The following is a 16,262-nucleotide window of genomic DNA, read 5'->3' on the forward strand; positions in this document are numbered from 1 at the left end:
AAGTGTAGTTATTCATTAGTGTAGTTTTTAGGTTTTGTTTGTTTTGAAACTGGATAATATTGGCTTTTCCTTCAGACCACTTGCATTTATGGATGTGAAATTTAACAATTCGTTGATAAAATTGACAAGAGAATACTTGACATTAAATATGACTCCTGTCCATGTATGCTCTGTATAATTTTTCCCCATCGTACAAAAAAAACTCATATCATCGTTTCTTTTTATTGCAGGACAAGAACGTCACAAACACAAAATATACAGAGGATTTACACAGTATTCTCACTGTTACAGAATAAATTATCCAAATAAATTATCTAGGAAATAACATTAAATAAATTAAAAAAAGTATTCTATACTTTCTTGTTTCTTTCTTACATATTTTATAATCTCAACATATTGCATCGGCTCATTTAAAAATGGAATGATGTAATGATCTAAAATCTTTACACCATTCATTCTTCAGAGTATTATACGTATGTGGATGTAATACTTTTATATTCGATTTCTCTAAAATAACTTAAAAACTTAAATAATGTTTTTAAAAACAATATTCTTGTTATTCCCAATAACAGATTTTGTGGAAATGTAATCGTTGTCATACAACTCGGACAGCAATTCAAAGACAATAGACTATAACATTGGTGTTAAAGTTGCCTACTTCCCTAAGCATCTAAAGCTGTAACAGAATGGAAATAATCAATAACGTTACCAAAAGAACTCGACCGTGTAAATAAATAATAATTATTAGGCTTACTCTTAACTTATAACTTTCCTATTTCAAGTTGTTATAACAATTTCACGTGAAGTCTCAGGTGCGAAGGTAAGAGGGAAGAGGAGAAACACTGCTTTGCGGATAGGTGGAAGTTAACTGACGTTATTGTGAAAAGAGCCTATTCTGCTTAACATATTTTATGTACTACTAAAGAAATTAAGGAATAACGTTAAAACAATATAAGGGTTTAACAATAAACTGCAGTACATGAACATAAAAACACAAGATGTTTTTTTTTTTGCCCAAGTCATTAATAGACATTTATTGCTTAGTTCAAATATGTGCACACTGTGAACAGAACATGTAAGGCCTTAGAGCTGTAAAGTTGAATTGAATGGGAATGGCAATGGTTTTAATTATGAAATCCAGATGAGTTGTTTTGAGTGATTAAACACAATACTTCTTGTTTAACCTATTGACAATATTCTAACAAAACGTTTGTTTTTACTAAATAAATTGACGTCGCTAAAACAACCATTCAGGCTATTGCACATTCATGGACTTTATTTGAACAGATGGAGTTACTGTGATGGCTCGATGGCCTTTTTAAATATTTGTTTTGTATATGTTTCAGTGAAATTTCCTAGCAAATCTTCAGTTGAAGACCTAAAACTAGTTGAGTTGGGGATTTACCAAGCGTTTGGTTTCCGTCAGCTGTCCGAACTAAATCAAGCATTTTTCCTTAATGTGTTAAATTTGCTGCATTGCTTTCAAGTTAGGAGAGACCTGTTTGAAAAAAAAAAGAAGTCGTCAAAGTTATGAACTTGTATTCTGGATGATGATTCTTGACTCTGATGAATTTCATAAACAGTTAATAAAATTAACATGTTGTCATTCACCTCAAAGTCTGTCCCTGTGCATTTCTTAATGTCAGCTGGTGTCAGACCCTCCCAAACCTCAATCAGGGTTAAACCTTTGTTCTTGTCCACATCGAATACCGCCTGGAGAAGAGAGGACAACAATGTGACCATGACAGAAGTGCCATCAAATGTGCAGCCATGTGCAAGTGAACTCTTCTGACCTTGAGGATGTGGTTAGACAGTGTAGAGAAATTAAATGTAGTGGGAAAAAAACAAAAACAGAAAAAGGCCCTTTGTGATGTAATGAAATAAAACCATGTTTCTGTCTGGGAACACATTGAAAGCCTGGGAATTTAAACCTGTAAATAGTTATGATGAAAAAAAAAAGGAATAAAAAATATTTCCAACTTTGCACTATTTCTTGGTCACTATTCAAATAATAGTGAATAGTGTTAGATCTGTACTGAGATTAAATACTGCTTTATTCTTATTAATTCTACTCTAATTTGTACCGTAAAATCAGCAATAGAAAAGAATTAAAAGCAAATGAATTCAATTAAAATAATTGAAAGTGTGTGGCGGGGTGGGGGTGAGCTCATAAATAATGTCACATTATGAAATAAATGTTTTTCATAATGTGCATGTTTTTCTCCATCAAGCCATCACAATCATCATTAATATAATAACAACACTTTATTGTCATAAAAATGCAATACTTAATACACAATGCTGTTTGTAGAAGCATAAAAACACATTTGTCTGCGTCACAATGACTTGCGAGAGGTCAAGTGCATGCATTGCGCATGCTAAAGGCTATTACTGAACCAAATAATGTATGTTAGCATGTTCAATGTGACCCAGATCTCATGTTCCTGTAGTCTCATTACACCCTGTACCTGTGGAGCACAACCTGCCATGGGCAGCACGCTTGCTGTCGCTTCGCCTTGAGCCTGCTGTCTCTGTATCCTCTCTTCCACCTGAATGAGAGGCTTTAATTGCTGGAGGTTTTGCTTGGGTGTGTAACAATGCAGGCGATAGCATTAATACCTGCCAGTGTCCCAGCCGTAAACTCTGACAGTCCAAGAAAATGTTTCTCTCCTCAGAGATATTGTGCTGCGTGCTTGTTTATTTTTTTTTAACAATCAGGGGAAGGCAAATTGAACAGTCAAATACGGCAAGATGGATGGCGTAATCACATCACAGCTTGCCAGCAATGTTTCTATAAAAACTTCCATTGCTGGAGATATGCGTGCTGCTGAGATGACAAGTGGCAAATTGGCCAAGAAAGCCACTTTTAGATTAATATTCATTCTAGGAAACAATGTTTGCCCTGCATTAGTTACATTTCTAGGGCAACACATACACATGAAAAGCATCTTATAATAAAAATAAGTCCATTAACTAACATATGAATCACATACGTTAAGTTTCATTTATTGGCGCGAACAGTTGCTCTTTCTTTGTAATATTTTTGTGGGAGGTTCAAAAAGACAGCTTAACCCTCATGTTCTTCTGAGAGTGACTTTACAGTCTTTATGTTTGGGGTCAACAGTAATTTTGAAATGTAGGGTACAATGGGGTTAAAGGCTCCACTGGGTAAACGTCTCCTTTGACTTTGTTTTCCTCTAAACCACTAGACGGCACAAAAACTTGCCATAGCACTTTCCAAAAAATCCGCTTTTCAAGATGCAAGTGGAAATGCGATTCCACTTGTGCAAGTGCTGATGCGATCGCGGGAAGCAGCGCAAAGTTGATTCTGTATTAATATGATCTAAAATGTTATGTTTTTTTTAAAATGTTGTAGATTTAAGTGGCAAATGTGATTCGCTAAAATTATTGAATATATTTCGAGACAAATGTCTTCTTAAAGATTTTCAAAGATTTTGTTCGGTAAATCTGTTAAAAAGATTTAATAACGGAAGAATATGTAAACGTATGTTTGGGATAAAATGGGCCCCTGCTGTTGGGGCGAAAGGCACAATAATTAACATGATAATGCTGACGCAAACAAGCAGTGTTAGTGAGGCCAGCAGGGGGCGCTCACCCTATGGTCTGTGTGGGTCCTAACACCCCAGTATAGTGACGGGGACACTATACTGACAAAAAGCACCGTCCTTCGGATGAGACGTTAAACCGAGGTCCTGACTCTCTGTGGTCATTAAAAATCCCAGGATGTCTTCCGAAAGAGTGGGGGTGTAACCCCGGCATCCTGGCCAAAATTTGCCCAGTGGCCTCTGTCCATCATGGCCTCCTAATCATCCTCCTATATATACTAATTGGCTTCATCACTCTATCTCCTCTCCACCAGTAAGCTGGTGTGTGGTGGGCGTTCTGGCGCAATATGGCTGCCGTCGCATCATCCAGGTGCATGCTGCACATTGGTGGTGGTTGAGGAGATTCTCCCCTTCTATGTAAAGCGCTTTGAGTGTCGAGAAAAGCGCTATATAAATGTAATGAATTACTATTATTATTATTATTTTCCATTTCAGATGGTAAATATCATATATTAGTTGGGTGTCCACCTTAGAGATAATCACAATATTTATAATGAAACCATATTTAAAAATAAAATATGATTTAATGTTACTACTGTAAATCTATATTAAATTATCATATCATTCAATGCTTTCAGAATATTTATTTTTAAAATAATTTTGTTAATATTTTTTTTAAATATATTTTAAACAGTATAACTATTTTAAAAAATTGAAAAATTATTTTATTTATCAAAATAAACTGAAAAAAGTTAGCAAACTTTGCTAGTGATTATTTTGTGATTTAATTGGATTATTAAGTGATTATTTTGAACAAGTATTAACTTGGACATTATTAAAAACATTATTTTAGATAAAGTATTTGAGCCTTTTACCGTGTGTGTGGGGCAAAAGGCCCCCCTCGCCATCTCATACATTTATACGATTTTTAAACAAAATAACCCACTTTTATGATTTATTTTCACACAAAATCTGTTGCTCCATAAATGTTCAATACAAACATATATAGTTTTCTGCAGTCATACACTATGGCAATAGTAAAAAGCACATGTTTCTTAAGGTGTGCCTTTAATATTGTTTAAAGGGATACTTCACCTCTGGAAAGATGAATGTGAATTTAAAATGGGTCATTTATGTAGTAGAAATGTGAAATTATTTTTGAATTTGGACCCTTCTAGACTGAGAAAAGCCAGAAAATGTATTTGTGGCTCATGTGGATGAAAGACAACAACTCCCAGAATGCACTTGCTTCGCTGCCCTACGAGGCCACTCCCAAGCCACGCCTACCGGTAAGAGCGCAGTAAGTTAAACAACAAGGCTAGGCTACTAGTGACTAGTGAGTCTCCGTGACAAGTCTGCCCGGGATTTCGATATCTCCAAAAATGTACAGTCGCCATTCATTATGTTTACTGTGGCGAGCAGGACTAGACTGACGGCCGCGGGAGAACGACGCGAGGCCGGTGGCGTGATTACGGATGAGATTACTGTGAGACGCACCGGTCTCGTACAGTATCTCTCACGGAGAAGCGGGAATTTTCTTAGCAATGTTAAAACGCACATTAACCCATCACTTGTTTAGTTAAGATGGCTGAAACTATTTGTACTTTCTGTGAGTGAGATCCTACCCTCTATGGGAGGGTTGAAAACATGCGGATCTAGCGCCTTCTACTGGCTGTAGTTTTAAGCCTCTGGACAAAAAAGCCTCTGATGACGCAAAATGACGATTTTTGCCTCATCTGAGGATTTTTTACAGACAAAAAATACATAAATCTCTTGTCTCAGGGGGACATAAGGGAGGGAAGCATGGTAATTTGAAAATGCTACAGGTTTTCTACTGATACAAAGCTTAATGCTAAATCCTGCAGTATCCCTTTAATTATTTTAATTAGTCAATGTATCATGAATAAATATGAATTAACATTTACATTGAACAATAATATACTTAAAGTACCATCAACTTCAAGCTGTATTTTCTTGTTAGGTCATTCTATCAAAGCAAGCATGAATTTTAATTTTTTATTATTACTATTATTTAGACAATTATTTATTCAGCAGAATAATAATATTGTTTCTGCAGAAAAATAAACATAATCTTTCAAAATCTTAAGGTCAGTAAGATTTTTTTTTTTGAAAGAAATTAATACTTTAATTCAGCAAGGATGCATTCAAATAAAATACACTTCATGTTTCTTGAGCTACTACTACAATGGCCTTGGGGTCTCGCCGAACATGAAGGTTAAACATCCGAGCGGTTCTTATTATTACCAGAGCTGAAGCTCAGCTTGTTAGGCTGACAGACAGGGGCTGTGTTAAACAGCAGGGGTGGCATGACAAACACGGGCTGAATAGAAGGTGGTGCCAGTGTAGCTGGAGAGCTCTAACCTTTATAAATGTTGACAGAATCCTTTCATTGGAAACCACGTTGTGTGATTGTTACAAAAGCAAACGCTGGCAAAGCGTTAGGGAGTAGGGGACAGAGAGAAGACTAAAAGGTAAGGAGGGGAGGAAGGCAGGTAAGACTGCGGTTCTACAGTTCAGTGATAACACTGGCTCAGTCCATAAAGACCAGCAGCTCTGAGTAGCTGAGATAGCCTATAAACAGCTGCATCATTCAAGAGCCCCTGGACCTCTCCTAAGGCTTTTTTGATGAGATGAGAGGACAACAAATCCTTACTCTCCACAACCCAGCTGGGATTTTCCCAGCTTTCCGATCCTCGGCCATGTGGCAGGGCTGATAATATTATTAAGTAACATTCACATTAAAGAGCTCTGTCTGAAAAAAATATGTCGATGTGTAATGTCGCTCTGATCAGGAGATTTGATTATGGTTGGTCCGATAATTAGATTTCCATTTTCTACTGCCTATGTGCAGTGTCATAACAATTGGTCATGTCCCTTTATGTCTTTGCACATGCGTTAAAAAAAAAAAAGAGCAAAGCCATTTTCACAGCTTTTCACTGTGGTGACTGGTTTAATCCGAGGGTGATTCGGTATATAGATGAAGTGATAAGCTGCTGAATAGATGACATTTATTCTGTACAAGAAGAGACTGGTGTGGGCTGTTGATTAAAGCAGTCTCCTAATGCTAAAAGGGTAAAAACAATGAATCTTTTATATCAAAACCCACCTTTTCTGTGATTATGCGGTCCACACACTGTTTTCCGGTCAGAGGCAGATTGCATTTCTCCATGATCTTGTGTTCATCACCCTAAGAAATACATCAAATAACAAAACAAAGACTATAAAATATACTGTAGAAGTTTTAGTAGCACACATACAAACAATAAAATAGAAAAATAAAATATATTTGAATATAAACATGTATTTTTTTTGTGATCAAAACCTTTTGTCCGATTAATCACACATTCATGAAATTAAGCATGCACCATTTATCTTGTTTAACACATTCATTTTGTCATCATTTGCTATATCCATCAAAGTAAACTCGGTGATTCTCACAAGTATTTTCTGCTTTTTATTCCAAGGTAAATTTCCAAAAAGGAACTCTTGGAGACTACAAAAGGACAGCAAAAAACCAAATGATGCATATACCTACTACAATACAATACAATTACAATACAATTCCTAAACACCGCAACATACACATTACAAATCAAAACATTATCCTGAATGTGTGTGGAAACAACGTGGATGTACAGAAATGTCTGTGCATAAATACAATGTGCGATCAGTGCGTCGAGTGCGCACATACGAGGTTTGTTTGTGCATCCACATAACGGACTCATGCGTGCTTAAGGTCCTAGCACACTGATACGTAGCTTATTGATTAATCCGTTGCAAAAAAGTTCGCAAAACAATACAAAAATGGAGTCTTCAAGCAGGGAGGATGATTTTGTTATCCTCTTCTTAAAAAGAGGGGAAAAAAATATTTGGTCCATCTAATCGTGAGATTGCGTAGAGAGGAAGGAGAGTTCCACCTCCTTATCAAGGAGCTGCGGGATTATCCCGAGTGATTCAAAGTTTACTTCAAGATGTCAGTGGCGGCACATATTAAAAAGAAGACCACCAATTTCCGTGAACCAATTGATCCTGAACAGTTCTGGAGCTTGGCGTTTGCTTGTACGGTGGCGTAATTTTCAAAACACCTCTCAAAATGCAGAAAATGTTACCCAATCTGAACGTATTTATTTTTTAACGTGCTAAAATTTCGGACGAGTATTTCGAACTCAGTGTGCAAGGACCTGTAAATGGGCGGTCACTGCACTTTTCTTTCCATTTACTTCCATTCAAACGCATTCCATTCTATTTGTTAAATTTGTCATGCTCAAATTCTAGTGTGACCGGTGTCTTAAGGGGCAGATTTAATAAACAGGGCAAATTAGCGTGAGAGCGCAATTCCAAAACAGCGCAGGTGGGAGTGGAAAGTTCTGCGCGTGATCTACAAATTAAAGAACAAAGACGAAGTCAGATAATTTCCATAATGACAAACACAATCTACTAGCGTCTGGTTTAAGACGTGCTTTTTTTGGGCAGTAAATAATGGCACAAACACCAGTAATTGTGCCTGAAAGGGAAACTCCTACAAATGCATATGCAATAAGGTCAGCCACAAAAATAAACCTGTCCACGCCTTTTCAACGCCAAATTTTCACTGCGTGTCTTTAGTAAATCCTGACTGTAGTTTTTTAACGCCAAAAGAGGGCGCTGGCGCAAGCTGTTAGTATATCTGGCCCTAAGACTCCGGTACGTCACCGCAATCACCTTGATTGCAATCCTCATCCATCAAAACTTTAAGTCTGATTTATACTTCTGAGTCGGACCTACACCAGAGCCTCTACGCCGTAGGCTATGCGTTGGTTTTAATTAATACTTCTGCATCGTTGACGTGCAATTACATATGCAGAGGGAGCATGTGTGCAGACCAATCACAGCACTTGCGGTCCGTGTAGAATTGATGCGTTGTTACATTTTCGGATACGCCGGGTACGTCGTAGGTTACACGTGATACACATACCCTACGACGTAGCTATGGCATGAGTTCGACGCAGAAGTATAAATTGGGCTTTACTAGTGAGACGCTGGTTTGCTTTAAACAAAAAATTATTCTCAATTGAATCCTGAAATTAAATTCATCTCCTCTAAGCCCATGGGTAGGCTAGAGAAAACACTCTAAGCTAGCCGTGTTCATCATCAACCGTAATGGATACACTGGCCCTGCCGACTCAATAATTAGATAGCTGATGGTGGTTAATTCTACTCATGTCCAGAGAGCTCATCCCACAAGGGGCAGGCAGCTGGCCCTGTTAGCCTTCCCACAGGGCAGCCACTGCCAGCATGAACAAAGCAAGGGCAGCATGTGAACAGCAGCCATATCTTTCTGTGTCCATCCCTCTTGTCTTTCACTCCATCTCTGTCTGGGCCAATGCGATCTGAGTGGTGTGAAGGGAAATATGTCACCAACGTCATAAACGAGACTATTCGCGACCCTTGAACAAATTTAAGCACATTTCACAGATGGGAACACTGAACTCTGACAGATTATTGAGCAACGGTGTCATTATGATGGACATAGCAAAGCATCCAAATCTATGTTTTTTTCCAGTGCATACCACTAATTTAATTAAAACAGACAGCATGAAGATTTCTTTACAGCATGTGAGTTGAATTGAAAAACTGGAAATGCACTGCATATACTACTAAAGCTGCACCTAAAGAACTGTTTAACGGAATAGTAAAGAGCACCCTCACGTCGTTCATAACCGCATGCTGTCAAAGGTTTTTGAAGAATCTTTACAGAGCTCATTCCATTCACAGTTCATAAGGCTGTCGAGCTACAAAAAGGCACCATAAAAGCAGCAGAAAATGTGGTCCATGTGACTCATGCAGTATATTACAAATGTTTTAAAGCCATACAAAGCTATTGAAAGGCTTCAAAAAATGTGAAATATAAAGCATGACACCATGTCTACACCGGACACCACAGTTACCACGCAACAACAGCTAGAGGCTGTCTACAGTAGACGCGAAAAAGCGACCATTGCAAATCCATTTGTTCTTCGTGTCAGAAGTAGCGCAAACGCTTTAAGTACATCTGAAATATAACGGGGCATCAGTTTACTGTCAAGAATTGGTGGCATCCAGTGACAGGATCGCAGATTATAACGGGCTCTATTTGCTTTTATCGCATCGCACCGCTCGTGTCTGGTGACAATGTGTAAGTCAATTGTATTATACTTTCATGATGCTTTTTTGTAGGGATGCACCGATATTAAAACTGTGGTCGACACCTTTAAACCTATAATTATTTTCATGTCATGGCCAAAAATGTATAAATGACCAATATTAAAATTATATCCTATTTTGTCAAAATACATTAAAACTTTTTTTTAGATGTTATTTATACTTCGTGCAAACAGTGGCAGATACCATTTGTACCTCAATGCATTGTAACAACAGTGTGCAATAATAACAGCATATTCAATGAAAATTATAAAATTTATTAAAATCATAAATGGATACTGAATTATTGGGACATTACTTGTCCCTCTTCCTCTCGCCTACCCATAACCCTACCAGTTAAACACTTTATTCCCACTATTATATACCCGTTAGGCACTTTATTTCCACTTTTCGGATATTTTATTTGTTTTATTTTAAATTAATGCCTCTTCGAACTGATATGCGATGGAAAAGGCAGATGCGAACTTTGTCACAACCAATGCCAACCACTGGATTTTGTCTGGCTCAATCAGACAATGATGGGCGGAGTTAGTGTATACCCTTTGCCAACAATAAGGGCTATTTATTTGCACTTGATGTAAATAGACACTAATAAAAAAATTTTTTTTAAATAATTTAATTATTTTAAATGCTAAAGGTGAATTTAGGCATTATAACATTATGAATTATATGCAGTATGAAAAATGGATATAATTTGTTTTTATTTGCTAAATATTATGGTGTATTGTGTAAAACATTGTTTAAAGATGAACTTTAAGTGAGACTTAATCTAAACGTAAAAACAGAAGAAATGAGAAGCCAAATATCCAATATCTTAAGTCTCTAAATCAGGCAATAACCAATAAGGTTACCGATGTCGAAACACAATGTTTTTTTGTGTGGTTTATTTTGTGCTGTTTGGAGCCCCTGATAAATATAAACTGTATGGAAAAATTATTTTTTGTGAGTAAATAATGATAGAATATTCATTTTTGGGTAACTATCAGGTTGCAAATATACAAGGCATATATATATACCATTGACACTGTCTGCACAGCTGAAAGCTTCTCAGAATAATGACGCCTCTCCAACTGTCTGCTTAGGGAAAAGAGATTCTGCCACTCACAGGAAATAATGATGCCCTTCTCACAGGGAATACGTGCCATGCAATGTGACTCAATAAGAATCTGTTCATTAAAACTGATTGAGGCAATCATCACTTCCTTCTACATTTAAAACAAACTACTTATAGGAATTACAACAAATACCACATTGTATCTTCGTAAAATTATGTTCGATGCAACATATTTTGGTCTTATACCTTTAATCTTCAAGAGCTGATTTGCCATCCTCTCAAGGGAAAGAGACATCACTTATTTAACCTTTCTAAGCAGTGTTCCAAAAGTGCTGACATTTTTTAAAAACTAGGGTTTAAATTGGGATTTTCGAGGTTGGGAAAGAGTTCCAATTTAGTGATGTTTCTGGTGACCTAGAAAGGTATTACATGACATGGATAAACATACAAATATGACTAATACCTATATGATGTCGATCCAGTGGTATGATTCTTACTTCGACACGAAGGATCCCGGGTTCTAAATAAGTTCTAAACGGATTAGACCGCATATAGTCTATTTAATATAGCAAGCAAAATTGCTAACATACACTGCCATATAAAAGTTTAGGGTCAGTAAGATTTTTTTTTTATGTTTTTTGAAAGAAATCTCTTATGTTCACCAAAGCTGCATTTATTTGATCAAAAATACAGTAAAAACAATAATATTGTTAAGTATTATTGCAATTAAAAATGTCCATTTTAATACATAAACGTAATTTTACTCCTGTGATGCAAAGCTGAATTTTCAGCATCATTACTCCAGTCTTCAGTGTCACATTATCCTTCACAAATAATTCTAATATGCTGATTTTGGTGCTCAGAAAACATTTCTTATTATTATCAATGTTAAACAGTTGTGCGGCTCAATAATTTTGTGGAGACCGTGATACACTTTTTTAGGATACTTTGATGAATAGAAAGCCTTTTTGATCAGCAGTTTGCATTTCAACAATCTAAAAGTCTTTACTGTCAATTCTGATCAATTGAATGCGTCTTTGCGAAATAATTTCTTTCAAAAAGAAAAAAGAAAACCGAAAAACATTTAAAGGAAAGTGCATATATTGGAAACGGCACACTTTTAGCAGTGTTATACTTTTTCAATGTGCTACTGCTACGAGGAAAGCATAAATATGTAATGAATTTTTGTAATGAAGGTTCTTTTTTGGAGTCGTCACTTAGTCACTGGAGATGGAATGTGTGTACTGCATCAAAATTGAATAAAAAAAAGAAAAGAAATTCCATTCCAAGGTCCCAGAATGTCATTCTGGATCATTACGGCCAAATTGAACCCCTGCTTATAACAGCACTAGGACACTTTATTGTTTGTTGTTCCGCTTGTCTTAATTAGAAACATTCCAGAACGGCTTTCAGTTGCTGTGTGACATGCAAAGCTTGATCATTTGGCTTCTTTTGGAACTAATTTCATTAGCAGAGCACAAATAGGCATCCACATTGTGTCTGAAACGCAAGTTACATGATTATTTACAAACTGCTAACAAACTCAAATGCAATATAGAAAGCCAGCATAACACGGTCTCATATGATTACACCTACCTTAGCAGAGTGCTCCATTGTAACAACCACTTTAGTTCCAGCACTGGCCACTAGATCCATTGCCCCTCCCATGCCTTTCACCATCTTACCCTGAAGGGAACATACACAAAAAGATGTTGCAAGAAATGAGCAACACACACATGTACTTCAAAATACATTGTTACGTTACAAACACAGCATATTTCAGGTTGTATGAAACAAATGAGACAATTAAACAATTAAAATGAAATCCTATTCAAGGTGGACATAAAAGCTCGGTCATGTTTGTTCTGGAGGAGATTTGAAAGGGCATTGTTGCTAGGAAACCATAAACCTGATTACCTATGGCTGGAGTCACTTAACAAAAGGGCCTTTTCAGTGACGCTGATTTTATTGTTTTTTCACAAACATGCATGAACGCAGACACATGCACAAACACAAACTGGGCACACGGATGCTAAGAAATCCATGAGGAGTGTATGTGTTAACACAACGCCTGATAATGACACTTGTTTTGTGCCATATAGATTTTGCTTCGGTTTTGAATGCATCAACACAACATTTCCTGCCGTCCCTGAAGCAACACATTAAGTCAATGCCTAAATATTATGCCATTCCTCTACGAAAAATGAATCTTTTCCAGTGCCTTGACCGTTCATGCTTGCTGATCCCCTGTCGAGTCATTTTACAGCAATTTCCAAACTCTATTTTATAGGCTGTGGGAATTCATTTAAGAAAATATCTTCAGCTGTTTCTCTAAGTATTCGGCTTGAGCTCAACCAGCATGATCTCCTTCAGTCTCCAGCAGAGACAGACATACTTGAAATGCTTGAGTAGAATCTCAATAAAGAGAGGTGAATATAAATGTAATACCTAGTCTTGATGGGTTTTTCCTACTACAGGTGTCGGATACGGTGGAATGCCTCATAAAAATAAATATTATGAACAATATTAATAGAATTATTTTTCATTATAAGTCTCTTTATCTTGGCAAGATATCACAGGATCCCATTATGTGGCAAAATGATGATGATGTCCTTAATAGACCTAAATACAGGTTTATGAAAAGTCATTCTGTTTATGTGCTGGGCAAATCTTATGGAGGTTTTCCACTGCATGGTACGGCTCGGCTCGGCTCGCTTCGCTTTCTACTGCGTGGGAAGACTCGGCACGGCTCGGTTTGCTTTTCCACTGCAGTTAGTAATGCTTCAAAGTGGGTGGGATTATGGACTGATCGTTAAAGTTGCGCCACCTACTGCCGTGACATCATCTATTCCTCGGCTACCAACGAGAGGAAAGTCTGCACCTCGTCTACTGACCACGATTCAGCCATTTTTTTTTTTCAAGTTGCGTGTGACGGTCGTTTAAAGCAAGTAATTGAAAAAGGTTGTGTGAACAAATGCTACTGCGGTGGCTGTTGCTGCTAGCGGGTTTGGTGACTTGTTTCGCAAATCCAATGACGCTGGTAGTGACGATTCTCTCTGACCAATCAGTGACCTGCAGTGTTTACACGTCACATTTTAGTATCGGTACGGCACACTTGGAACCTCAACCAAGGTGGTACTATTTAAGTGAGCCGTCCCATGCAGTGGAAAAGCGCCAAATAGTGAGCCGTACCGAACCGTACCATGCAGTGGAAAAGCGCCATTAGGGGGTTTTCACACTGGGCACGTTTGCTACGGTCCGACTTTGAGTGTATTTGTTTTAGGTGCCCCCGCAGCCATGGTCTGGTTTCACACTCCCTCGATTCTATCGAACCCTGGTGCATTTGCTTTCATCTAAAGTCATCACAAACATGCATGGCGATGAAAACAGAACTCTGGTGAACGTCACTTGTGTACTATATGTGCGTTGCATGGAGGCAGCTTTCTGCTGCTTGCAAACGAACTCTTTTGTGGAGAAAACTGACTGCGAGCCATTCATTTGCAGCTCAGATTGCGCTCTCTACACTGCACGCTCACTCTTGCTTGTATCCGAGGTAAATCATCACCCCTGTCATTCCTTAGTTACATGCGTTTTGTTGAACTAATGACATCGTCATCAGCTAAAACGCATGGACATGTTAAGGCTGGCCCACACTAAAAGATTTTAAAAATCTTATCAGATTTTCAATATGTGAGAGACCGCAAACATGACGATAAAAAAAATCATAGATCATAACAGTTTTGTTCCTATAGTGAGTAAGTACATGATACACACTAACAGATTCCGTTCACAAACAACCAGATTTCTCGACTGAACAAGGGAAATCTCGAAAAAGCTCTTGCGGTCAAACGTGACTTTACAGAGTAAACAAACATGGTGGATGATGGGCAAGAAGAAATGGCGATAGTGTTTGGACTGCTTTTTACAGAAAGTTTGCGGGGGAAAAAGAAAAAGGCTTGGATGAAGTCTTCCATCAGCAGGGTTCTTCTTACACAACATGATTTCAGATCGAAAATATTTAACATGTTAGATATTTACGATTTAATATCGGCGCAGCCCCGACGTTCTTCCGACCAGATTCAATAACTCTTAACACTCCTCACAGGAAAATCTGATAAGATAATAGAACCATCCGTATTAACAGGGGCTTTAACTTGGATGGTCAGAAGGGAAGAATTGGGCCCCAAATCGGCCCGAGTACCTTGAGTGTGGGTGCATTTATTTTACTTCCTGAAAAAAATGCATACCCAAATTCGAGTTGCTTTTACATTCTCCTACAAGTAGTCTCGGGTTCGGTACCCTGGTGCCCTTCCAGGTCCGAATGACGGCTTTCACATGACCAATTTTTCATGCAAACCGTGCTCTGTTTTGAACTAGATTGCCAGTGTAAAAGCCCCTCACATAGCTTAATCAAAGGCCCACACAGACAAATATATGGCAGATTGCAAGCAGTGTTAACTAAAACCATTGAATATTGTTCATTGAAATAAAAATAATTTAAAATATAAATATTAGATTAAACATTTTAACTTGAAAATGAGAAATGTTGGCTTGGCAACTAATTGAAATAAATAAATTTAAGTTGAAGTACTTAAAATTTAAATTAAAACTAAAACTGAAATAAATAAATAATTGTATTATTTTATATATAAATGATGGCTAAATAGAAAGGCAAAAGGCAATATCAAATTACAAACGCACAACAACATTGATTAATAAAAAAATTTAACAGAAAATATAAAAATAAAAGCTAACTCAAAATATTAATAAACACTATAATAGTATACAAATAATATAAATAACAATGATTTCAAGTGGAGTGCAGCTATTTCATGACTAGATACATCACTTACTACATTAAAGAATTATAAAGTGCAAAAAAATATTTTCAGCACATTTAAATTTTCCATATTTTGCTCAACTGTTAATTGACAGATAAGTTGCAGATCTTCAGTGTAGTTCTTCAAAATCTTTCACATGCATGCGGTTTACATTACAAGCTCAGTGTAGTCTTTAAAGTTCAAGGTTTCTTTTGAACTGCCATCATTTTGTTATAATTGACTTTTTATTTAAGTATTTAAAGACTAATGTTATTTCAAAACTAGTTTTAAACAGTATTTTAATAGCAATCCAAATACATTTTTGTGAGGTATATTCATTGAAATGTATCGTGATGTAGTTGCTGATACCCCTCCCTACATATGGCTTTCCAACAACTTAATAACAATAGAAAATAAGTGGTGCCATATGGTTCACAAATTACATCAAATGACGTATATGGATATGAAACTTGAACTGTCATCTGTCAGATGATGAATCATAATGCATTAACCAGTTAAAAATGGTCCAAGAGTCTACCTCAAAACCACAAAGTGCAAATCAATCAATCAACCATCAAGCTCTTATCATCACTGTTGGCTGTAAACACAGAGAGCTTGACA

General features: G+C 37.0%; 1 protein-coding gene across 1 annotated transcript in view; it reads right to left on the bottom strand.

Annotated features, from left to right (window-relative positions):
* Positions 1-204: 204 nt before the first annotated feature.
* Positions 205-16,262, bottom strand: part of oxct1a (3-oxoacid CoA transferase 1a) — a 45,902-nt gene continuing 29,844 nt past the window's right edge. The window contains exons 14-17 of the mRNA XM_079636876.1: positions 12,418-12,507; positions 6,694-6,774; positions 1,612-1,713; positions 205-1,498 (exon numbers count right to left, since the gene is read on the bottom strand). Of these exons, the coding sequence (XP_079493002.1) occupies positions 1,463-1,498; positions 1,612-1,713; positions 6,694-6,774; positions 12,418-12,507 (309 nt within the window). The 3' untranslated portion in view covers positions 205-1,462. The remainder of the gene's footprint in view (positions 1,499-1,611; positions 1,714-6,693; positions 6,775-12,417; positions 12,508-16,262) is intronic.

This window comes from Phoxinus phoxinus (assembly GCF_949152265.1).
Source record: "Phoxinus phoxinus genome assembly, chromosome: 15".
In the NCBI taxonomy this organism is placed as follows: domain Eukaryota; kingdom Metazoa; phylum Chordata; class Actinopteri; order Cypriniformes; family Leuciscidae; genus Phoxinus; species Phoxinus phoxinus.